Raw genomic sequence first — 24,721 nt, forward strand, 5'->3', positions numbered from 1 at the left:
GTGCACACAATAAAGCTTAAAAGCTTAGAAGCCCTGGCATAAATCAAACAAAATACCAAAAATTAGTTGTAACAAGAGTTGACGAACCAACTTACGAATTGTTTGTGCGATCCTAAACTGAAAAAAAAGCAAGTAAATATATCTAAGGAAATAGAAAAAAAATACCAGTAACTCAACATGATTTCACAATTTCCCGATAAGAGTTCAAACTATTACATTTTATTCATCAGAGCTCCTCAAAGCTTCAAGTCTCCAGAGTAGTCTAAGCGCCTTTAGCGCTCGCGAACGGCTAAAGATCAGCGCATTCCGAGCAGTCTTATAACTGCGAAACGAAAAAGCTCTAAACTGATTTTTTGAGTTCTCATATTTTTGAGCAGGTCTAAAATGGAAAGGGTAAAAGGACAGACAGGTTTTCGTGCCATTTTCACCTCATTTCAGACGTCTTACTCTTTTTGTTTTGGATTTTCGTCAAATGCTCTCTTTGCAAACGGCCGGTGGTCTTAACCTTTTGTAGATTGCATTCTCATCTGGTCATTATCTCTAACAAACCTGCGGCGTTGAAAAAGAGGTGTTTTCTTGAGATTCGATTCAGTGAGAAGGGACACACGGTAAGCGAACGGACTGTAATCTTTGTTTATCGAGGGTAGCATATTTAACCGAATTCACAGTTTTCTAACATATGGCCCTCGGTTAGTAAGCACTGTCACTGGGGGTGGTCACTGCCAGAGGGTTTATTGCGTCCCCAGTGGTTCTTTTACGTCCCTTCGGTTCAGGTTAATATAGTGCAGCTTGAAGAGACGGGACCCGGAAAAATCCCCAGTTTGAACCAGGATTCGAACCTTGGACACAGCGGTGAGAGGCCGACGCGCTAACACACTTTGCCACACACTTCTCTAAGGCTCTAGGAAAAGTTGTTTCAAGGATAGAGTATCCACCGACATTTTTTTGTCGAAACGAGAGATTTCGAAACCGCAATTTACATTGCGATTATGGAAGTCTATTTTCTTGGATTATTTAATAATTTGTTTAAAAAAACGCCTTTTTGTCCTTGCAGGGAAGGTTTCCAGCATGGGGAAATCGTTGGTGTTACTGTGCACGATTTTCGTTTACGGTAAGGAATTCACCAAATACGACAAGGAACTTAAAACAACTTGTGGGGGAAAAAAATTCCCTCTCACGATTTATATAGTGAAGTTAGCGTAATTTTTTACTACGCTTTGAATTGGTTTAACGCCAAAAAAAACTCTATTGGGCCGCCAAGGTAGGCAAATGACGCGATCGAAATGAACACGGCCTCCTTTTTTCCCTATTTCAATTTTCATATTTTGTAACAATCGTCATTTAAACTAGATTAAAATTGCCAAGTTTGATTATTTCGTGGCTCCTATTTTAGGAACCAGTGAATTGTACGCCGCCAAGCTTGGCAAAGACCTTGCGCAAAGGTTCATACCGGGTGACGACTACTCTGGCTCCTTTTCCGGTGCCTATTTCGGTTCCGGTTCCGGTTCCGGTAGCGGTTCCAATAGCGGTTCAGGTAGCGGTGCTGCCGCAGACTTAGAAGATCCACAGACACCATTAACTCACCTCAGACCCCTTGAAATCCTGGTTCCAAGCAAGAACTTGAAGGTTTCTGTTAACCCCAACAACATTAGCTTACCAATAAACATTACACATGTGCCAAATGGAACAGCTGGCATCTCAGTTATTAAACCGGTGACGAGAGTACAACCCCAGATCCTACGCGGTCCCTCACAATCGGTGGTTAATCCTTCACCAATTGTCAGTGCCCCTGTTGAGCCATCTCCAGTCGTCGCATCCATCTCTTTTAAGCCCTCTGCGGCAGGTGCATCCGTACCTACAGCACCACCAGTCCCAGTGGTATCCGCCAATTTCTCTTCTTCCGTTGTGGTTGCTTCTGCTCTAGTTGCACCGTCCGTCGTAGCTTCCCCCATTTCAAGCGAACCATCAGTCAAACTTGGCTCTACTTCTGCTGCATCGTCAGTTGTCGTTGCCGCCACACCATCAACGTCATTAGTTCCAGCTACCTTTGTCCCTTCCCTACCGTCAGTTGCATCTGCCCCTACCCTTACCACACCGTCAGTGGTTGCTTCATCGATTGCGACCCTAGTGAACAAGACAGTTGTTGCCACTTTGAAAACTTTGGCTCCGGTTGTGGTGGTTTCTCGAGGTGTTTCGGTTTCGCCGTCTTCCTCCTCTATAAGGACACCAGTCTCCATAGCTGTCCGTGACCATGACCTTCTTGTGAACCCAAGTGATGTTTATAAGGGAATAGCACCCTCTCGAGACGACAAAGCGAAAAATGAGAAAGAAGACCATCATCTTCAACTTAAAAATCAACATGAGCGAAAAAATAGCCATCAAACAAACGACCATAAATATCACAAAACGCAAAATAAAAGTCACAACAAGGGAGAAAATGTTGAGACCCATCAACCAAAGAAAAATAATATGCACGAAGAAAAAGATGTTTCTCTAAATATTCAGAGCGATACTCCAGCAGCGAAGGTAAGGGAAAATGACTTGAAGAGCGACAACAAGAAGGATATGGAACAAGGAGGCAGCACTGAGAAACCTTTTGCATTGGTGATGGAAGCAGAGAGGGAACATGCGAGGGCTAAACCGGCACCAGTGCAAGATAAAAACGAGGCTAAAATTACAACGGAGCATGTGAGACTTACTCCAGTACCTGGGATAGTCGTGAAGATCGAAAGCATGGTGGATAAACCTCAATTTGTTAAGTTACCAAGTCCTCCTAATACCGCTGACCCATCGCTTACTCATGAGGACATCAGTAGAGAGATGAACAATATCGAAAAGGCAGACAAGGAGTTGAAGAGAGCGCGGGAGAGGAGCGAAAGTCCCATTGAGTACGTTGACAGCACAAAACCAGATTCAAGTAATGAAGATGCCGCAGCTGTAGCGACCGAAGAACCGACGAACATTTCGCGTGAAGGTGAGTTTTTTTTTTTAACTTCACTGCAGTTAGAGGCTACAACTCAAGTCGCAAAGTCTAAATCAGCTCTACAACTCCGCTACGACACGAGCTCACGACACGAAAAAGTTGTAGGATTTTTTAAACATTTTTCAAAACTCACGACTTTGTGTCCATATTTGGTAAAATGACGTAAGCATTGAGGCGAATTATCCTTGCAGGGGGAGAGACGGGGGGCGATGACTGTTTCGGTTTGCAAATATGGCGAAAAACCATACGAAACGTAGCTCCTCCAAGATTAAACAAAATGACCCATTCTGTCAGCCATTCCTCCCCTCGGACCATTCTTTGTCTTTTTCCATTTGTTTACGGCTTAAGATTGCAGCAGCAATCTTTTGTTGTTGGTCCCAGTCCTCGACGAGTAAAAAGCGCAAAAGTCGTACGCGATTTCCTTGAGACGTGAGCGAAAACTCGTGAGTGTCTAAATCAGAGCTAGTCATGTCGCATGCGATGGTTGTAGGCAAAAAAATCGTAGTGTCTAAATCGGCCTCAATACTTCACTGCAGAGATAAAGATGAATCTTGGTAAAAGTAATAGTTGTTTTGTTAAATTCATTTAAAAAAGGCTAAGAGTGTGTATATGCATTATGTATCAAAACTGAATACCATATTTTTGTACCTGCAAAATGATTTCGAAATAAATTATCCATCAGCTTGGGATATCACTTTTATTCCTTTTTGCAAGAGAATCGGACTTAAAATATGATGGGGTTAGGAGAGTATTTACTGAAAAAGATTCTCGAGTTGATGGATGAGTTTCACTGTCATTTGGTATTGTTTGTCGTGCAAACTCGCGTTCTTGTGATAAAAGTTCAAAACTTCAGCTGTTTTTTTAATGGGTTCCCTATCGCTCCTTTAACCCTGATCATTTTTGTCTTAGAAGAAGCAAGTGGAAAAGACGAAATTAAAAAACACCGCCATCACCATCACCATCATCACCATCGCAGTAAGAAAGACAGACGCCACAGAAACACGAAAACGCACCACGCAAAACATCTTAAAGGTCACTCAGCAAGAAAATATCGCAAAGAAAACAATGATGCTGAAACATTGGAAGAGGCTGTCGAGAAGGATGCTCGGAAGAATGACATTGATGGAAACGATAACGCGGAGCGATTAACCACTGCAGTCACCAAGAAGGAATTGCAAAGTGATCTTCAGAAATCAGAAGAGGAAGTTAAGCAGGACACGAATACTGAAGTAAATGACCCTCGACAAAATCGTGGTAGGCATCATCATCGACGACGTCACAATAAGAAGAACAGGAAACATCGTAAAAGTAAGAAGAATAAAAATCACCGAAGAAGGCATTCAGCACATGAGCACCGAAAAGACAACGACAAGGATGCTTCATTGGAGAAAATATTCGAGATGGACGCCAAAAAAGAACAGGAAAATGGAAATACCAACGATGAGGAAGAACTGGAGGATATGTCAATGGCGGAGAGACCAGGATCACAAAGTGATAATGAGTTGAATAGGCCCCCCCAAGATCGCCATAGACGCCATCACCATCGTCGCCGCCATCACAACAACAAACACCGAAAGCATAGTCGAGAACATTCGAGAAGAAGGCATCAACGCAAACACCATAAAGAAAACGATGCACAAGAAACGTTGGAAGAGATTTTCGAGGATGACGCTCGCGATGAGAAAGAGAATGTCGACGAGCTTGTGAATGGGGGCGGAATGATGGAACATGAATTACAAAGTGATTCGCAGATATCACAAGAAACGGGCGCTCGGGAAAACGACCCTGGGAAAAAACATAAACATCGACATCGCCGACACCATCATCATCGCCGTCAACACAACAGGAAGCTTAAAAAGCATCGAAGGAAACATTCGGCTCGAAAACACGAGCGAAGGCTTCGTAAAGGAAGCGATAAGCCAGAATCTATGGAAGAAATTTTCGAAGAGGATGAAATGGATGAAAACAATGGCGATGAAGAATCAGAAGACGTAGGTAACATGAAGAAAGAAGAAGCGGAAAATGGTCTGAAACAAGTACTACAACACACGAATGAGTTAAATGACCCAAGCCGGAATAGTCGCAGAGAGCAGAACAAGAGAAAAAAGGCCAAGAAAGGCAAGCAGGTTGGGCAGAACAATACAAAGAGCAAGAAAAGGAAGATGAGGAAGAATGCGAAAAGGAATAATAACAAGAAGGGTGTTCATTATAGAAAAGCACGGGGCCGAAAACATCACAACAACCACAGTTTACAGACAAAAAGGAAAAAACAGAGGAAAAACAGGAAGGGGAATAAAAATGATGAGTGAAAATAAATGCTGAAATAAAATGAAATAAGTCGATTTTGGCAAAGATGACAAATAGCGTAATATTTATTTCAACTGATTTCATTATAAGAGAATAATTGGAATTTAAGGCAAAGCAAAGGAGATGATTGTTACTTTAAATATTTGATACGACTTCCACTCGGGAAATAAAAGTGTCCATAAGATAAACAGGGCCGAAATTGTAGTCTATTTAATGATTCTTAACCAGTTAAAGAGCTCAATAAAAATATAAAAAAAATAGAATGACAAAAGACATTTGAGCAAAACGATGAAACATCAGAGGGATGGAAAGCAGTTCCCAACTCGAAGCCCCTGATGGATTACATGCAAAAGGGGCTACTTAACAGCGCCACTATTACCATTATCATCATCATCACATCACAACCATCATCAATATCATTTTCACAATTTTAACTATAATCATAATCATCATCATCATCATCATGGTCATCACAGCCATCGAATTAGGGAAACGTATAATGATCGTTCCCCAAATTTGTGTTCCTCTGCCTTTCGTCTCGCTTTAGTCAAATAGGAGAAAAACACTTGTCGTTGTTAGAAATCAAACCAATTTGAATGAATGCAGTACAGCATGGCAGTGGTTAAGTATTAACGAAGGAGGAACTTCAACCGAAAGCCCGTGGCAACAGCACAAGGCTGAACTGTCACCAATTATGAACAGGAACACACGTTCCAATTCCGTCCGTCCGTCCGTCCGTCCGGTCGGTCGGTCGGTCGGTCGGTCAGTATGTGTATTCAAAACTAAGGTTTTTAAATCGTGAGAAATGCGTACTATTGGGGGGGGGGGGGGGGGTGAATAGGGGTATGTAAATCCGCCGATCCGCAACATTTTTTGGGCAAATCCGTGGATCCGCAGATATTTTTAGATCCGCATGGTTTGACAGATAAACAATAGCATCGATTGAAATTCATTTAAAATCCGAAATTCGACCGTCAAAGCAGTTAAAATCCGTGCCCAAATTGTCAACAGATCCGTGATCCGCCGTATTTCCAAAATCCGCCAATCCGCTGAAATAATCATCAAAATCCGTAATCCGTGAGCATTTCGGGGCTGAATCCGCCGATCCGCGAACCTATTCACCCCCCACCTATTGTTGTATTCCTTTTTTTTTGTTCGACTTAATTCAAAATACACCGGGTACGCCGGGTTTGTCGGATGTTGTGGGGACTGATCAGAGTTATTACTCTTATAATTTTCTAGTTTGTGAGTAGAATCATAGCGGATGTTGTTTCAAGCATGTTATTGTGAGAAATGCATACTTTTGTTTTATTTCTACTGAGTTACGTACCCATCTTTGTGCTCCCTATAGAAAATGAACAAACAACCGTCTTTACAATGGCATTTCTGAAACTAACCAATGATTACGCAATGTGACTACTCTATACAGAGACAGAAAAGGGCAAGGATCATTTCATTCACCATGAGTAAGCCTTGCTCTACACACGGAAGACCCCGAAGACGCACTGCCCGAGGAAATTCACGAGGAAGTTGACCGAATTAGAGAGGATAACCAGAAGTCTAGGCTGAGGAAAGGAAAGTCATGGCAAGAGCGGCATTCGAGAGCTATTGGGTGCGAGCGACTGAGACTGAGCGCACCGATGTTCGCCGAGAGTGCAATCAATCTCGGACATCGAGGAGTTGAAAAGCGCTAAAGCGTTGGTGCAACTTGTCACCGACAAGCTCAAAATTCATCATACACACATACATTGGTACTATGGCTTGCGAGGGCGATTGAGGAAAGACGGAAGACGTAATCAGCTGGGGGCTCCTCGACCAACGATGTGCGCACTTGATGACAAACCTATGGGATCCGCTACCAAGCTGCGACGCAGTGGCAGGCAGTGACCAAGAATATATGTTTCAAGACAGCGAATGCCCCAGCCTGCGTAGCGGCTCAAGGGAGAGCGACGGGGGGAGAGGGGACAAGAGAAGAAAAAGCGAGCGTGCGGCCGAGGGGGACTTAGACGCTACGCAGGCTACGGGTGTCCATCACAGACACACTTCACTCCTCGTCACGGCTCAAGTGACGGCATGCCAAAGCCTTTCTCTTGTTTGTTCATTTTCGACCCAATCATGGAGCCCTGAACCTTAGATGGGAATCGCCAGAGATGGATTTCATGGCATTCACTATACCGGCCAAGCGCCGTTCCCTCACCCAGAATCCCAAGGGACGACGCAACAGGCTATAGTTTCGGAAACAACAACGGACAGGGCAAACAAAGGGAATCTCTCAACAACTCTAAGGATACCTCCAAAAAAAGTGTACCTAATTTTCCGGGAAGGGGGGGGGGGGGGGGGGGGGGAGGGAGGGAATAAGTTCTCTGATAAAAATCTGAGCATCCCCGAAAGAACAAAAAGGAATTCTTTTTATGCTTTTATGCCTTTGCAGTATCTCCACCGGACGTTTATTGTCGGATTTGGCTACATACCTGATTGATCTTGCTTATGCTTTATAGTTTTGTCTACAAATAGAACGTCCATTGGGAACCGAAACGGACCTTCGGCTGTTGTGTGTGTGTGTGTGTGGGGGGGGGGGGGGGGGACGGAAACGAAATGTGATGTAAGTTTTTAAGTGGGCACTTAAACGCCTGTTAGACATATTCTAACAAAATAAAATAAAACATTATAGTATATAACAAACGACATGCTTCACTCACGGGCACATGGATAGTCCCAGTTTTTAAACTATCTGTCTTGGAACATTTGAATTTCAATCAAAATCTTTTTGTGTTGTCTGGTGCCAACTACCGTATTTACTGGAATAAGCGCCCCCTTTAAACCAAAACAATTAATAAGCGCCTCCCCCGAACAAGGCGCCCCCTCGCCTCCCCAGGTCTTACGTAACAGAGTAAAATGACTATCATAATGTAGTTCTAAGAAAACTGGAGCTCATAGACTCTGGACAAAAAAGAGAAAAATATTGAATTAAGGAAAGTTTATTGTAAAAACATGCTTCACGTTGAAATAATGATATAGTGAAAATAAACGCATGCAGTATAAAACTGACATTAAATGAATAAAAACACGTCGGCCTTTTGTTCGAAATTTGCCTTCTTAAAGCGCATCCTTCGAATAAGCGCCTCCCCCGAATAAGCGTTCCGTCTTAGAGTCGAAAAATTTAATAAGCGCCAGGGCGCTTATTCGAGTAAATACGGTATTGATATCAGCTAAAACCGAGCCGATCTACACTTTTCTTACTTTTAAAATGATCCCAATTTACCCTCCGACCTTTGAAGTATCCCCACAAATCCTTAAACCGCCACAAGCCCCGTTATTCACCTCCAATTCAAAAATCGCATTCTAGCGACTTGGTTCGTTCGCAGAACGCGAAGCGCCAATTTATCATTAATCAGTTAATTCAGCTTTTATGAGTTAATTCAGCCTTTATCAGTTAATTCAGCCTTTATCAGTTAATTCAGCCCTTTTCAGTTAATTCAGCCTTTATCAGTTAATTTAGCCCTTATCAGTTAATTCAGCCCTTATCAGTTAATTCAGCCTTTATCAGTTAATTCAGTCTTTATTAGTTAATGCAGCCCTTATCAGTTAATTCAGCCTTATCAGTTAATTCAGCCTTATCAGTTAATTCAGCCTTATCAGTTAATTCAGCCTTATCAGTTAATTCAGCCTTATCAGTTAATTCAGCCTTTATCAGTTAATTCAGCCTTATCAGTTAATTCAGCTTTTATCAGTTAATTCAGCCTAATCAGTTAATTCAGCCTTTATCAGTTAATTCAGCCTTTATCAGTTAATTCAGCTTTTATCAGTTAATTCAGCCTTTATCAGTTAATTCAGCTTTTATCAGTTAATTCAGCCTTATCAGTTAATTCAGCCTTTATCAGTTAATTCAGCCTTTATCAGTTAATTCAGCCTTTATCAGTTAATTCAGCTTTTATTGGTTAATTCAGCCTTTATCAGTTAATTCAGCCTTTATCAGTTAATTCAGCCTTATCAGTTAATTCAGCCTTTATCAGTTAACTCAGTCTTTATCAGTTAATTCAGCCCTTATCAGTTAATTCAGCCTTATCAGTTAATTCAGCCCTTATCAGTTAATTCAGCCTTTATCAGTTAATTCAGCCCTTATAAGTTAATTCAGCCTTTATCAGTTAATTCAGCCTTCACCAGTTAAGTGCCTGCCTTATGATGCACTCAATGGTTTACTGGGCATAGACATTAAAAATGTACACAAAATGTATGAAATAACCATACAGATTTATTGTTCCGTTATTAGACAAGCGCAAGGTTTTCTAAACAATGGTCGGCACATTTTAGGGTAAGGTACAAAAATACTAAGTAGCAAAAAAAAGGGAAGTGTTCTTTTTGTGCCCTAACCTCATGACTATTTATACTATATTCTATTATTACTAATACTTATACTGTTGTATTGTCATACCATGAACTTGTTAATGATCCTTGGTATAATGTACACAAAGTGAAATAATTTACATTATAAATTATAAGTAAGTATAAATACTATATGAATTAACCTACAGCTATCATTATTTAAGTCTCCTCCATTAGCTTCTCATATTTCAAAGCCTCCTGCTCTATGTCCTTATGTGTTTTCCTCCCTTCCTTAGCTTCATTAATAAACTGCTTGATATTCCTAGCTTGTTCTTCGCTGACCACCACTAATGCTTGGTAAAGTGGATCCAAGTCCATATCCAGAAGTTTCTTTTCTGCAATTGCTTTGGAGGGAGCAGTCTTTATAGCTAGAGTGTATCGCACACCTAGGAATAGAATAAAAAAACATAGTTGGCTTCACTTGGTGGATTAAGGGGGTCAATTGCCCTCCCTTTGGTATATTTATCAGTACCTCCCTTCAGGATCACCCCCCCCCCCCCTCAAATATTGAGAAATCCTGGATCTACCCCTGGGCATATTCAATTCAAGATTAAATATACAAATTAAATATCATGAATTTTGACAGACACTTGTGTGGGGATTCTAGCCCTCTACCCTTGGGCTGTTTGACTAATAAGCATAAAGACTCGTGCAAACTGAGCCAGCACCTGCCATTGCTGGCGAATTTTCGCTTGACTGACTAAAGGACAAAGGAAATGTCAAAATGGGAAATGGACTTTCTGACATTTTCTTTGTCTTGTGGTCAGTCGAGCAAGAATTCGCCAGCAATGCTGGTTAGTGCTGGCGCATTTTGCACAGGGCTTTATCCTATGTATATAACAGGGAAATACCCCCTCAGCAAAAACCTAGAAAGACCCACCTGACATTATCTAAAGCTCTGTGCAAATAGCAGCAATATTGCTTACTAATTTGTTGCTGTTTGTACCTTATGCTGGGAAGTGTTTCAAATTCTTTTACCAACGTTTATTTTGTCTTGTGTTCTATATCATTTTGTATTCTATATTGTTTCAAGTGATTTCATGCTTTTCAAATTAAATAAACATTTAATTCAGTACTACAATGTAATTGCAACCCATTTACTAATATATACCATTTTCAGGTACCCAGAACGTTGAAGTCAGCATAGGCGCGATAACGAGGTGACGGAGCAGGGAAGGGCTTCTTTCTCTTCTCTCCTGCCCCCCTCCCCCTCTACTGGTCTTTTTCCTCCATCTTCTCACACCTGAAACCTCGACACCCTGGGTTCCCGAGGATAAATATATACCAAACCAAAATTGAAAAAATAATAATAAAAAATACCAAAGAATGTTGAAACAGGTGGTCTTGCACAGTGTGGTATATGGCCATGGAAAATAGCTACTCTTCCAAGTTTAGGCTTTACAGCACACACGATCTCTGAGCTGGTATTATCAGCAAAAAACACTGTCTCCCCATGACTGTTTTCTGCCCAATTCCTGTTCAGATATATCAAAACAGTAAACTCATTTTCACGACTGCCACAATCGGTATGTATTGTAGTGTGATCAAAGCTGCGTATGGCGTTACATGAAACATCATAAGGATAATAGCCCTTTTTGCCTGTTACATAACTGAGTAATTGTTGGACAAAGAGGTTTTGACCAGAAATTCAACCTCATACGGCAAGATCCAAGGAACATTATCAGTGCTTCCTATCTCAGGGGGGAAGTCTGAGTATTCTCCCTCGTTGATAGTCAATTCTAAAGATTTCACCAGAGTGTCTGGAAGAAAGTTGTCAAACACAACCACTGGTTTTCCATCTTTTGTTGAGTACTTTCTAGTAATATATGCCTCAATAGGTACATCTCTATGTTTCACTTCCCTTGGTAAATACCAAAACATTTGGATATTTTCTTGTCGTTTTAAATTTTGAACTTTATCTGTGGAATTTCGCGGGCTATGCAAGGGATTTTTGGATGTAGAGGCTTGTATTTTCAAGGTGCGATGTCTAAGTGAGTTCGCCATACCTGGTGGTTTGAGGGTAAAACGATACCCACAAGGGATAACAACAACACGACCTCTGATTGCATGAATCCCTTGTATTATTTCGCCATTACTACCGTAAACAACAAGCTCCCCATAATCATTCTTCTTCCAGTTTTCATCGACAAGGAATAAGATCACATGGAAATCCGAATCACTGTTCTTGACAAAACCTGTACAAGAATTCATATTTTTGATGGCGTCTCCACGTGACGATATTTGTGCCTCGACTTTGTAAGGCTGAAACTCATAATTGCAGTGGAAACGCATGCAAATGCCTTCATGGATAACGCGCCAAATAGAACTTTGCAAAAACTCGTCGAGATCCAATAGGGATGTCCAGAAATGAGTACGTTCGTCTCCCCCTTTGCTTTGGTAAATATCCTCGAACTTCCATTTTGTTTCGTTACGTGTGAATAGTTTCTCGGCGGATTTCAGTTCCGTTTGCGATAGAAGATGATCAAATACCCGTAAGCTTATATTTTCTGCACTGGGTACTAGCAATAGAAGTAAAAGCAAGCTGGGAATGTTGCACACATTATTTCTACTTAGCAAAATCATCCTCTGATCTTTCGCTTTAGAACAGAGACGCGGCAAGTGATAGCTGGAAAGCTCGGTATGGCATTGTAAAAGGGAAGAAATGCAAGGCGTTCTGTTCCACAGGGTGCCCAACTAATAGTACATATTAAAAAAAGAATTGAGAAGAATTGTGTATTGCGTATGGAAATGCCTTCCAAATTAATTCTAATGTGTTTAGTTATTAAAAAGCCATATAAATAAAACTTTTCTACAATTTTACGTTTAATTTATTGCTTTTATCAAGAGAGCATAAGATAAGAGAGGGACACTTTGGTATTACCCGCGCGCCATGTCGATTCCGAATCCGGCTATTTTTAGTAACCACCACCCCACCACTGCGCGTGAGGATTTGCTCCTTTTATTTTGTCCTACTCCCCCGCGGGTTGCGTGTTGTTGTTTTGCCAACTCGATAGGAATGAAAAGAGATCATGTAAAATAACTCGGAAGAAGAAAACAGGTCTAACTTAAGTTATCAAGATTGGCAAATATACTCACAGAAAGCTAAATCCCTGAATAGTTTGACTGTTTTGTTTGTCTGAGCGGCGGAGTCAAATTAGAAAGAAAAAACCGACGAGCGATAAAATGGCTGTGATACTGCGTTTGATTCAAATCCCGACTCCAGCTTGTATAATAACAACATAATAAAATAACATATAATAATAACAACATCAAAGAAGTACAGTATATCTCCCTCTTTATTTTCTCACTTTTACAAAAGCTCAGATACTTCAGCTTGCTGGCTTTGAGCATCACAAAAATGCATTCCCTCGCTACAAGGATAACTTTTATGAAATGTATTTTTCTTGGATTCCTTCTCAATTAACAGGAATACTCACAAAAATCAATATTATATCTAATGTCTAACTTACAGATTTCGTTTGACCATTAGGAAGATAATGAATGTTGAGAAACCAGGAAGAAGCAGCAAGTTAGAGCAAAATCGGTGATTGAAGCACGAGGTTTTCCGCTCTTGATTTTGAATGAAGTCTCGTTTTGGAAATCTTGCAATCCTCGAAGTACTACTTCCTCTTAATAAACCGCAAGTGCCTGTATCCTTGATGCTAGAATGAAATTTTCGATGGTATATGTGCAAATAGGGTGTTTTTTTTTTCGGTTTCAAGTCACAAAACAGCGGCAAACAACAAGATGTAAATGCCAAAGCGCGGGGGTAGGGTGGGTAAAAATGCTCACGCGCAGTGGTGGGGTGGTGGTTACTAAAAATAGCCGGACTCGGAATCGACATGGCGCGCGGGTAATACCAAAGTGTCCCTCTCTTATCTTATGCTCTCTTGCTTTTATCCATAGCTTTTCCACCCCCCCCCCCCCCCGCGTTACACGATTATCGAGGTGTTTGCTGAGTGGCCTGGCCTCGAGCGCTGGTATTCAAGATGGCGGACCCTCTGTCGCTTTTGCGCCAGTACAACACAAACAAGAAAGAGATCACAGAAATCGGCGATGATGTGTTATTTGATGAATTCTCTTTCCCTAAGACTGCAAAGACCAACTATGTCATCATCAAGTAAGTTTTTGGTTTTTAGCTTCATAGAAGACATTCGAGGACAACTTTTCGAATAACAACCAAAAAATGCCCCATGCGTACAAAATGTTTTGGAAGACAAATATAAACTTAGTTTACAAAGATGTTCAGTTATTTGTCAGCCTTTTGCTGTATCCATCTCTTTTTGTTTTGCCTCTGTTGTATTCGTTTTATTCTATTCATCCTAAAATATAAGTAACTAACTTATTGATAGTCGGAAAGCAGATGGAAAGGTCACTTCAACCTTTGGAAGTGTTCAATCGGACACTGCTCGCTCGCTCGCATTGTATATTTTCGCTATTGTCAATAAGCGCGGGTTTTTTTTGGAAACATCACGAGTCTTTGAAAAAAACGATCCAAAGCAAACGGTTAAAGACAGACTCCTTCCTTTTCTAGTTGCTACTATTTTCGCATAGAGAAATCAGATAACCAGCTTATCTACCTGGGAATCATTCATCCAGCTAGTATTTCGCAAAGAATTCAATGTGGGGGTACTTGTGGACAAGGAGTTGTTTACAGAGCCATTTCATGGCCTGAATGACCAGTATGACGAAGAGATGAGTCGTATATTTCTGCATGTGTGATTAGGCCAAACACATGTGTATAATCCTAATTAGAGTATGTTCACTCACAAATTAATAACCTTTACTTTGTCAGATCACAACCCAAGGAATACTACACTCTGGAATCTCTGCTTTTCCTGCTAAAGAATGTGCATTTGTCCCATCCAAACTATGTGCAGCGTGCTGTTGTAAGTACAACTACAACTTTGTTTCCATGCCATTAATCTTTATTTACACTTGAGAAGCCAGAGTATAGACATTAGGGCTCATATTTTCCCTTTGTAAGTTTTGAATAAAAACAGATTGAAATTCATAATTTCTTGTTGCCTTACAAACTCTTACCAGGCTGCTAAAATCCCAGTCGTGAGGCTACCAGACAGAAAGGTATGTCAAGCATACAGTATTTGTTTGTGCATGAAAAATAATAGAAGTTTGCCATAGATGTGATATAATGTCATGCTTTAGCTAAAGTTTCTCAAAGTATTTTAATTTTTATTCTGTTTTAAGACTCTATTTTCTGTACCATTCTAGGCTTTGCTCAGCTACCTAAATGGCGAAACAGGTAGAGTACAATAACTGTAACACAATGCAAACTCCAGCTTATTCCTTTTAGAACAGGAGATGTCAGTGCCTTATGCTCATTGTTTTACTAGTTGTAAAGGGCTTAAATTCTTGCCCCACTAGGCTCATTAAACTGTAAATTAGAAGTGTACACTAGCAAAGATTCCCAGCTAGATTTGCAACTGGTTTTGTTAGTGAGTATTGAAATGTGTGTGTATACTGTACCTTGCTTTTTATAGATACTTCTGTCAGTATTGACAAAAGTGCTCCCTTGGAGATGCCGACCCAGAGATCAGCCACCAACCTAATACAAGGTGAAGTGTTATAAGAGTTTAAATAACGTGTGCCTGATAAGGTCTTTATGATAAGGAAAGTGAATCAACTCTGTGTAAAAGAGGTACGTTATATAAAGACAAAGTATTATTACATCTTGAGCTTCAGCCTGTTTAGCTCTGAAATGCTAATGGGTAATTTGTAGTTGTACAATATAAAAATCCAACCTGGTGTTGATTTGATTCCCTGTCCCTACCATGCCTATACAAACTAACTGTACTAAATTCTCTACAGCTTGTCTCTGTAATTTTTTTTATAGTCATACAGTGCCAAACACATAATGACCATTTTTGCGACTGCAGTGTATTTTGTCAAATTAGCTGCAAATTAGACTTGTTTATACATACGTAATTGGTAAATTTTATGTCCACAGCAAAAAGACCTGGAGATGAAGTAGTGGGTGGGGAATTCAAAAAACCGAGAGTTGAGGTATATTTACAATGTAGCACACTATACTGCAATCTTACAATGTATTCTTAAACCATGCACAAACTGTCCCTGCATCACCTACAGTGAAATTCTTTGTCGATATTGTTCAAGTCCACAATCAGAACCTGCAGCTTGCAGCATAGGCTTGATAACCAGCCCTTTCTGTGAGCCTGAAGTACAGGGTTATGGATTCACTGGATTTTAACCCCCTTGCACACTCCAAGTGGCAACAACTGTGTCAATTTACAAAAGTTGCATGACGTGCGGCAGTTACATCACAGTAAATGACCTGAAACTTCCATCCAATAGTTTGTGGGGGCGGGGGAGAGTAGTAAGACTGCAATGCCTGATGTTGGCTGGAAAAAGAGCCTACATGAAGCAATATTTGTTAATTAGTCCACATACAGTATAACAAGGGGTTACAATTGATGTGTGAAAGTGCCCAAGTCAATAAAAATGAGAGGTACATATCTCATTTTAGACCCAACACAGCTATGTCTTTCTCAATTAGCCACAATGTTGGTTTTGTGTTGGGGAAATGTTGACCTCAATCGCACTTTTCTCAGCATCTACCACCATCTATCTATCTAACACTGCCACTGTGTACTTCTCAACATGATCTATAAGCAGAGTGTCAGCTTTGTTGGTCCAATAATGATGGATGTTTCTGTCAGCAATGTTGTTACTGTTTGTATATTGCTATGCATCTTCAAAATTATTCATTTAAACCAAGTTTTAGTGTTTTGTTGTTGTCGACTGGATGTTGTAACCTGTTTAAGTTTTGTGTACATACATTGTACCTAAATTTTTTCTTCATTTCTCACCAGACTGAGCTGTTACGACTAGACAAGGTAACGAACTATCCATTTTCTAATGCTCATTGATGCTTTTATGGAATAGTACATTATTAATAACTAGCAATATTTCCTTTTTAGAGAAAACTTGAAGCACGTCTTGAGGGCCATAAAGAAATTACAGTCACAACAGACCAGATAAGGTACAGGGTTATAGCAAGGGTTATACATCAGTGGGGGGCTTTTTATGTATATCTAATTGGAGGCATCAGTATCTTTTATACCAATCCCTTTTATAGACAAAAAGATTCAAACCCAGAAAATGGTCTTTTTATAACCTAAATATCTTTTCGGTTAATAGATCTCTAAGTGAGGCCATGACAAAAGAGAAAATAGCAGCCATCAAAGCCAAGCGTCTTGCTAAGAAGAAGACTACACTGATTAAAGTGGATGATGAACTTGAACCTGAAATCCTGGTAGGCTCACTCTACTTCATATTTTATTTTATTCATTAACATAAGAATTTCATAAATTCCAGCCATGATCACAAGAACAACAGCAGTTTTATTTATACACAAAATGATAACAATATAGGGGTTGTACATGCAGTCAATGTAAGAGTGATACACAGTAAATAGGACAAAAAGTGTTCATTCCTCACGTAGGAAAAAGCCTGAGCTTGTGAGCCTGAAAATGCAAAATTACCCATAGCCTTATCTCCATACCATGGCTTCTTTGTCTCACACAAATAAATGACGATCGTCTGAAAGAAATTCTTTAATCATTGTAAAAATCAATTAAAACTCCTGTTATTTGTTATATTGTCTTTTACAAATATCTTTCAACTATACAGTAGTTCAACCAAAAACGTAATTCTTGCTAATTGCAATAAGCTTTATGGAAAATAGATTATAGTAATGGGTATTTTTACTATTTGTTGTTTATTACTGTTTTTAGGAACAGCGAAGCTTTGTTGATGCTGAAATGGATGTGACTCGTGACATTGTTAGTAGAGAGAGACTGCTAAGAACAAGGTCAAGTGTTCTACAGAGCACAGGAAAGGTAGTTAAATCTCCTTTCTGCTTCATGGTTCAAAGGGTTAAAGATGAGGAAGGAGTAGGGGGGGGGGCAGTGATCTTGACTACAACATGGTAGATTCAGGTTTTGTGTGTGTGGAGAGAGAGGATCAAGGCCTAGAATTCTGCAATTAAAAATCTATTTTGTCTGTGTTTGAAGCCATTCCTGAAAAACATCCTAGCCATCTTACAATCTGTGAAGGCTCGAGAAGAAGGAAAGTACAAACAGCAGCAACCTGCAGTGGTGGCTGTACCGGTAGGCAATGAAATGATTACCGTCATCATCACCTGCTGTACATCATCAACATTACTACCATCATCATCAACTTCACTTCCTTCATCGTCATCATCACTACCATCATCATCAACATCACTTCCATTGTCATCATTAATCATCACTACCATCATCATCAACAGCACTGCCATCGTCATTAGTAATCATCACTACCATCACCAGAACTAATCAGTATGTACCATAATTAACATCACTACCATCATCAACACCACTAACATCGGCATCAGTAACTACCATCATCATCAACACCAACATCACCAACATCAATACCATCATCATCAACACTGCCATCATCAGTAATCATCAGTACAATATGTATCATCATCAACACCACTACCATCATTATCAACATCACTACCATCATCATCATCATCACTATTATCATAACATCACAATGCACCATCATCATAATCGTCATAATCATCATCATCACAGCCATCATCTCCAACATCATTGTTGTCATTATCACTGTCGTCATTGGTGTTGCCTTACCATGATACATTGCTGTAGCGATCCTTTTCATGCTAACAAAATTCAAAGCACAATTGTAAGTTTTAGATCATACCTCACTTTTGAAAGAAAGGGAAAACCATTTGCCCTTTTTGTGAGTTTGTTTTCTTTTGTTTTAAAACACTATAATTAAAAAGAAAGCAATGCATCATGGACATGGTTATTTTAAGTTTGAATTCAATTGAAACAGTATTGCTTTCAAATTTAGGATGCTACTAAGAAGAAACCAGAAGCACCGGTTGCTTATAACCGATATGGGCAAGAAAGATTTAGAGGGAAAGAAGGCAAGTACAGCATTACTGAAGAAGATCAACTTATTTATTAAACTGTATTTGTGTTAACTCCCATAAATTCCTAGTCTACTGTAGGTTGACCTTTAAGAAAAAGAGGTTACAAGCTTGAATATTGTACAGTGCATAGGGATTGAGTGACATAATCACAACAGTAAAGGATCTGTAAGGAAATTGGATTTCACTTTTGTTTCCCTTTCAATTGTGTTTTTCTGTTTTACCCCACATAAAAAGTTTTATGTAAACATTCTACTTATCGAAAGATTAAAAACTTATCAAACTTTGTTATCACTCTAAATGCGGAAAACTTTGGTAATTGTTTTTTGTTTCTGTTATCCAGAAACGGAGGGCTTCAAGATTGACACAGCTGGCACCTACCATGGGTTGAGCTTGGAGCACGTCAAGGTTTGTACATTTGCACTGCTGTTAAGCATCTATTTTCTTAGTGAACATTACTAAATAACTAAAAAAGGAAGGAAACCTGCCCTTCCTAAATTACTCTTTGCATTGTGATTGACATAGTGACTTGTTTAATGTTTGTATTTTTTTTTGTTACAGGAGGGAACACATAGAACAGTCAGACGTACAGCCCCAAGTCCATCACCACACACACAACCAGCCAAGCCGCTAAAACCAAGTAAGACAATCAACCAAACACACAACCAGCCAAGTCGCTAAGACCAAGTTAGACAATCAACACACAACCAGCCAAGTCGCTAAGACCGAGTAAGTCCGTCACCACACACACAACCAGCCAAGCCGCTAAGACCAAGTCAGTCCATCACCACACACACAACCAGCCAAGTCGCTAAGACCAAGTAAGACCATCACCACAAAACCAGCCAAGCCGCTAAGACCAAGTAAGTCCATCACCACACACACAACCAGCCAAGTTGCTAAGACCTAGTAAGACAATCAACCAAACACACAACCAGCCAAGTCGCTAAGACCAAGTAAGACAATCAACCACACACACAACCAGCCAAGCCGCTAAGACCAAGTAAGACCATCACCACACACACAACCAGCCAAGTCGCTAAGACCAAGTAAGACCATCACCACACACACAACCAGCCAAGCCGCTAAGACCAAGTAAGACAATCAACCACACACACAACCAGCCAAGTCGCTAAGACCAAGTAAGACAATCAACCACACACACAACCAGCCAAGTCACTAAGACCAAGTAAGACAATCAACCACACACACAACCAGCCAAGCCGCTAAGACCAAGTAAGACCATCACCACACACACAACCAGCCAAGTCGCTAAGACCAAGTAAGACCATCACCACACACACAACCAGCCAAGTCACTAAGACCAAGTAAGACAATCAACCACACACACAACCAGCCAAGCCGCTAAGACCAAGTAAGACAATCACCACACACACAACCAGCCAAGTCGCTAAGACCAAGTAAGACAATCAACACACAACCAGCCAAGTCGCTAAGACCGAGTAAGTCCGTCACCACACACACAACCAGCCAAGCCGCTAAGACCAAGTCAGTCCATCACCACACACACAACCAGCCAAGTCGCTAAGACCAAGTAAGACCATCACCACAAAACCAGCCAAGCCGCTAAGACCAAGTAAGTCCATCACCACACACACAACCAGCCAAGCCACTAAGACCGAGTAAGTCCGTCACCACACACACAACCAGCCAAGCCACTAAGACCAAGTAAGACCATCAACCACACACACAACCAGCCAAGTTGCTAAGACCAAGTAAGACCATCAACCACACACACAACCAGCCAAGTTGCTAAGACCATCACAACACATGAAAAGTGAAGCTGTTAAACCTAAGTAAGACACCCAAGTATGTTCTCTTCTTTTCAAATTTTAATCACATAATTTGCCTTGCCTTGTTGAAGATGATTTACTTACATACATACACACCAACAGTATAACTACTGTTTAACAGAATGCCCTGTACATTCGGACTGTACTTTGTTTGCTAGAAGGGTTCTAAGGTCCTTGTGCGTTCCCACAGACAGCACTTCACGGTATAGTACAGTACTTAGCCCCAATGTCAGGTCAACAGCTAAAGTATTAATTTAACATAACCCTTCTTTTTAATAGGCACCCAGAAACCATCAAAACGAGGTATGTTCCACAATTATTAGAGAAGTCTAGACTTGATGGAAGTAAAATAGGCACTTTCACTTTTAAATAGCTTTTGTTTTTGTTATTAAAACAGCGAAAAATCATTCGGGGTAACCAAAATGACTATCCAGGCTTATTAAAAGACTTCTTATATTTCGGTATTACAATATTGTTATATGAACGTTTCTGGTGGAAATGGACTGAAAATCGAACTTTTAAGGTTTTTTGCACAAACTGTTTGTTTACTCACGACCTAACAAATTTGGATAAAGTAAACATGAATATTTTAGGTCGTTTTGTCACGCTCTCCTGTCCTCCATGCGCTAAAGCGCCCCTTTATGTTAGCATTTGCTAAATAATTAAGAAATTGCCGTTAAAAGATGTTTTATTTGTGTTGTTGTAGAATCCAAGACACCTATCATTGTAATCCCTGCTGGTTCCACTTCCCTCATCACCATTTACAACGCCAAAGAGCTTCTGCAAGACTTCAAGTAATTTTTTTTATACACCTATCTCAAAGTCGTAACCCCTATGCTTCATTGATATCAAATAGATGAAAAAAAATAAGCGTAAATTAAAACAAACACGGGTGTAGAAAGCTTTGGGTCAGTACGCAGCTCTTACAAGCTGCTATTTAATTGGGCAAATTAACAATATCCGCACCTCTACACAAAGAACGAGAAGAATAGAGACAAAAGAACTCCTTTGTAGAACAAAGATAATAGGAGACGAAGCAGCTGCGTACTTACTCAAAGCTTTAGCATTCTTAGTTATGTACGTTCACACGGCATTCAGAGACATGAATTCAGCCATTTATACGTTACCCATGAATCACTGCGGTTTACGAGGCATTGATTCGCGGGTGCAACCTTTATTGAAATAGGGGTAAGTGTCAAAATTTACCTAGGGTGTCACATGATATGTGTGAAATGTCACAGTTTCCCGGGGAGTATGTCAAATATAAAAACCGGAAGTCATGTGATCACGGAAACATCACATCATTGCACCAGGTCCCTCGGGCCCAGTCATGAAGTGTTAAATGTTACTCACGTACATACAGTATGTTGTTAAGAAGGCGCCTGCTTCATTTGAACTTATTACTAGGAATGTCACAGCAAAAACAGTTGATTTGTTTTCTGATCCAAGCAGTGCCCTTCTTACCCGGGCTTCACTGTACAAGAACAGTTTTATGGGTCTAAACATTGTTCTTATTAACGGAGTTTCCCTCTGTATAAAACAGTTTTAAGTGTCTCAGCAGTGTTTTCATAAACAGGGTTTCCTATTGTTTAACCAGCTTTTTAGGGTCTCGACAATGTCCTTATTAACAGAGTTTGACTGTCTAAAGAATAGTTTTATGGGTCGCTACAGTGTTCTTGATAACGGGGTGCATTGGGTAATCTTATAATCTGATTGTAGGTTCGTTTCGTCAGACGAAAAGAAGAAACAGGGAGCACGTCGTGAGAATGAAGTTTTGATCCAGAGACGTAAAGATGCAAGCACTACGGTACCTTACCGCGTGGTGGATAACCCAACAAGACTACAACCGAACGAGTGGTGTGTAATGTGCTATATTCTCTTAAAACGAATCGTGACTTACTGTTAATATTGCATGTTTACTAAATTATATTAAAATTGGTGGATAACCCAACAAGACTACAACCGAACGAGTGGTGTGTAATGTGCTCTATCCTCTTAAAGCGAATCGTGACTTACTGTTAATATTGCATGTTTACTAAATTATAACTGTTAATATTGCATGTTTACTAAATTATAACAAAATTGTTGGATAACCTGTACAAGACTGCAACCGAACGAGTGGTGCGTAATGTTCTCTATTCTCTTAAAAAACCGTGACTTACTGTGAATATTGCATGTTTACTAAATTATATTAAAATTGGTGGATAACCCGTACAAGACTGCAACCGAACGAGAGGTGCGTAATGTTCTCTATTCTCTTAAAAAACCGTGACTTACTGTGAATATTGCATGTTTACTAAGTTATATTAAAATTGGTGGATAACCCGTACAAGACTGCAACCGAACGAGTGGTGCGTAATGTTCTCTATTCTCTTAAAAACCGTGACTTACTGTGAATATTGCTTGTTAACTAAATTATATTAAATTTGGTGGATAACCCGTACAAGACAGCAACCGAAAGAGTGTTGAGTAATGCTCTCATCCTCAGAGAGAGCAAACCGTGACTGACTGTAAATATTCTATGGTAACTATATTGTCACAAAACTGTTGATCGTTTAGTAGAGGTGTTTTTTAAACTCTTCCTGTAATTGTGCTGTATTTTTTGTATTTGTGGTGTTTTAAACTCTTCCTAACATATTGTGTTTTATTTTCTGAAACTTAAAGGGATCGTGTAGTAGCAGTTTTTGTGCAAGGACCTACATGGCAGTTCAAAGGATGGCCTTGGCTCCTTGCTGACGGATCCCCAGTTGATATCTTCACCAAAAGTAAGCCTTAACATTATTATTTCTTTTTGTAAATTACTGTATATCGTAACCCGCTTGAGGTCAATGGTAACAAATAAATAAGTCATTGTCTAATGTTCACAGGCCCATAAACAAGAATGATACAGATTTCCATAACTAGTTTAGTAACCATGGAGCAATGAGGGCTACGATACATGGATTCTATAAGTGCACCCTTATTTGAAATAGTTGTATGTATGGTTTATGTATCAGTTTTTCTAATTGTTTTTCCTTATGGTTTTGGTGTGCTTGGTTCTTGTAGCAATAGTGTTCTATCTACTGTCATTATATTGGGTGAAAATTATGGTGTTACTTCTTTTGTCTTACTACTGTATCTCTCCCCTGTTTTTGGTAGCACGAGGATTCCATCTGAAGTACGATGACACCAAGACAGACCCAAACGTCCAGAAATGGGATGTCACGATACTCACGGTAGGTCACGTGACTCTCGCTAGTCCCCTAGACCAGACCTGGGACCAAGCCTAATGTGAGAGACTGGGAATTGATTTTTCATCTTTATAACTTGAAATGTATGAGAAACAAATTCCTATACACGGTGTGAGATATTAACAGGATTTATTTGTCTCCATAATAAATAATGACGTTTTGATGTTTTAGATAAACCGCAACACAAGGCATTTGGACAAAGCATCAATTAACTCCTTCTGGACAAATCTGGACAAGTAAGTCCCAAGTCTAGCAGTTTCTACATTGGGATTGTTTAAATTTCCCCTATAAACCCTGAGACCAGTGATTTGTACAATTTGGGGTTGTTAATATTTTTCATATAATCTTATCTCTCTGTTTGTTTTAGATTCATGGTGAAATCTAAGTCCGGGCTGAGATTCTAAGGCGAATTCGAGGCAATTCCTTGCATTAGCATGGCCAGGAAAATTTGTAAATTGGCAATTCATCTTTTTCCTGCGTACGGATGAAAGATTCTTTCGTGGTTACCCTGTGTCATTGAGAGGATACAACTGCAACACACCTTGGTACATGGGTACCCTGTGTACAAACGAACTATGCTTTCACGGACTTTGTATTTTTCCCTTTTCTAGTCAGCCTTTGTCTAGGTCTATTAATATAAGAAACAGTCCAATATTATTTTATTATTCTGACTGAAGAATTAACATTGATAGTCCATGCCAGCGTCTTGAGAGCTTGGTGGAAAGAAATCACTTACAAAATATTGTAAAAAAAATATTGTTTTGTCAGTACTTTGTAACTCTATGCTTTGAATGTGTCGTTTTTACTGAAGATAGATGCTTTTAGCTCCACGAGAATTAAAGAGCCCTGGTCGTCCCATTACACTTTTGTTGTTATTCTAATTAGATGCCACGCTATGTGGAAAATACTCTTAATGACCATCTAAAAACAATTTCGCATACATAATCCACCTAAATCAATCGGAAATATTGCAATCGCTTTCCCAAATCAGTCGATGGTAATGGAACGCTTCCTCACG

At 39.9% G+C, this 24,721-nt stretch overlaps 3 protein-coding genes across 3 annotated transcripts; 2 read left to right on the forward strand and 1 right to left on the reverse strand.

The window, feature by feature from the left end:
- Positions 1-799: 799 nt before the first annotated feature.
- Positions 800-5,415, forward strand: LOC5507234 (zinc finger CCCH domain-containing protein 13). Its single transcript, XM_048731757.1, has 4 exons — positions 800-852; positions 1,055-1,111; positions 1,394-2,974; positions 3,893-5,415. The coding sequence occupies exons 2-4, from the start codon at positions 1,069-1,071 to the stop codon at positions 5,290-5,292; spliced, it is 3,024 nt and encodes a 1,007-aa protein (XP_048587714.1). The 5' UTR covers positions 800-852; positions 1,055-1,068; the 3' UTR covers positions 5,293-5,415.
- Positions 5,416-9,522: 4,107 nt separating this feature from the next.
- LOC5507222 lies at positions 9,523-12,364 on the reverse strand. Its single transcript, XM_048731756.1, is given in 3 exon segments — positions 9,523-10,059; positions 10,994-11,302; positions 11,305-12,364. Coding segments are annotated over 3 exon segments (1,488 nt in total). The 5' UTR covers positions 12,257-12,364; the 3' UTR covers positions 9,523-9,832.
- Positions 12,365-13,623: 1,259 nt separating this feature from the next.
- Positions 13,624-24,561, forward strand: LOC5507220 (parafibromin). Its single transcript, XM_048731100.1, has 21 exons — positions 13,624-13,793; positions 14,469-14,562; positions 14,720-14,758; positions 14,906-14,936; positions 15,175-15,249; positions 15,642-15,697; positions 16,525-16,548; positions 16,633-16,694; positions 16,853-16,967; positions 17,449-17,553; positions 17,728-17,823; positions 18,581-18,656; positions 19,003-19,067; positions 19,221-19,299; positions 20,753-20,776; positions 21,180-21,267; positions 22,193-22,330; positions 23,138-23,238; positions 23,612-23,688; positions 23,875-23,939; positions 24,071-24,561. Exons 1-21 carry the CDS (start codon positions 13,663-13,665, stop codon positions 24,105-24,107), a joined length of 1,578 nt encoding a protein of 525 aa, XP_048587057.1. The 5' UTR covers positions 13,624-13,662; the 3' UTR covers positions 24,108-24,561.
- Positions 24,562-24,721: the final 160 nt, after the last annotated feature.

This window comes from Nematostella vectensis, chromosome 8 (genome assembly GCF_932526225.1).
Source record: "Nematostella vectensis chromosome 8, jaNemVect1.1, whole genome shotgun sequence".
NCBI lineage: Eukaryota > Metazoa > Cnidaria > Anthozoa > Actiniaria > Edwardsiidae > Nematostella > Nematostella vectensis.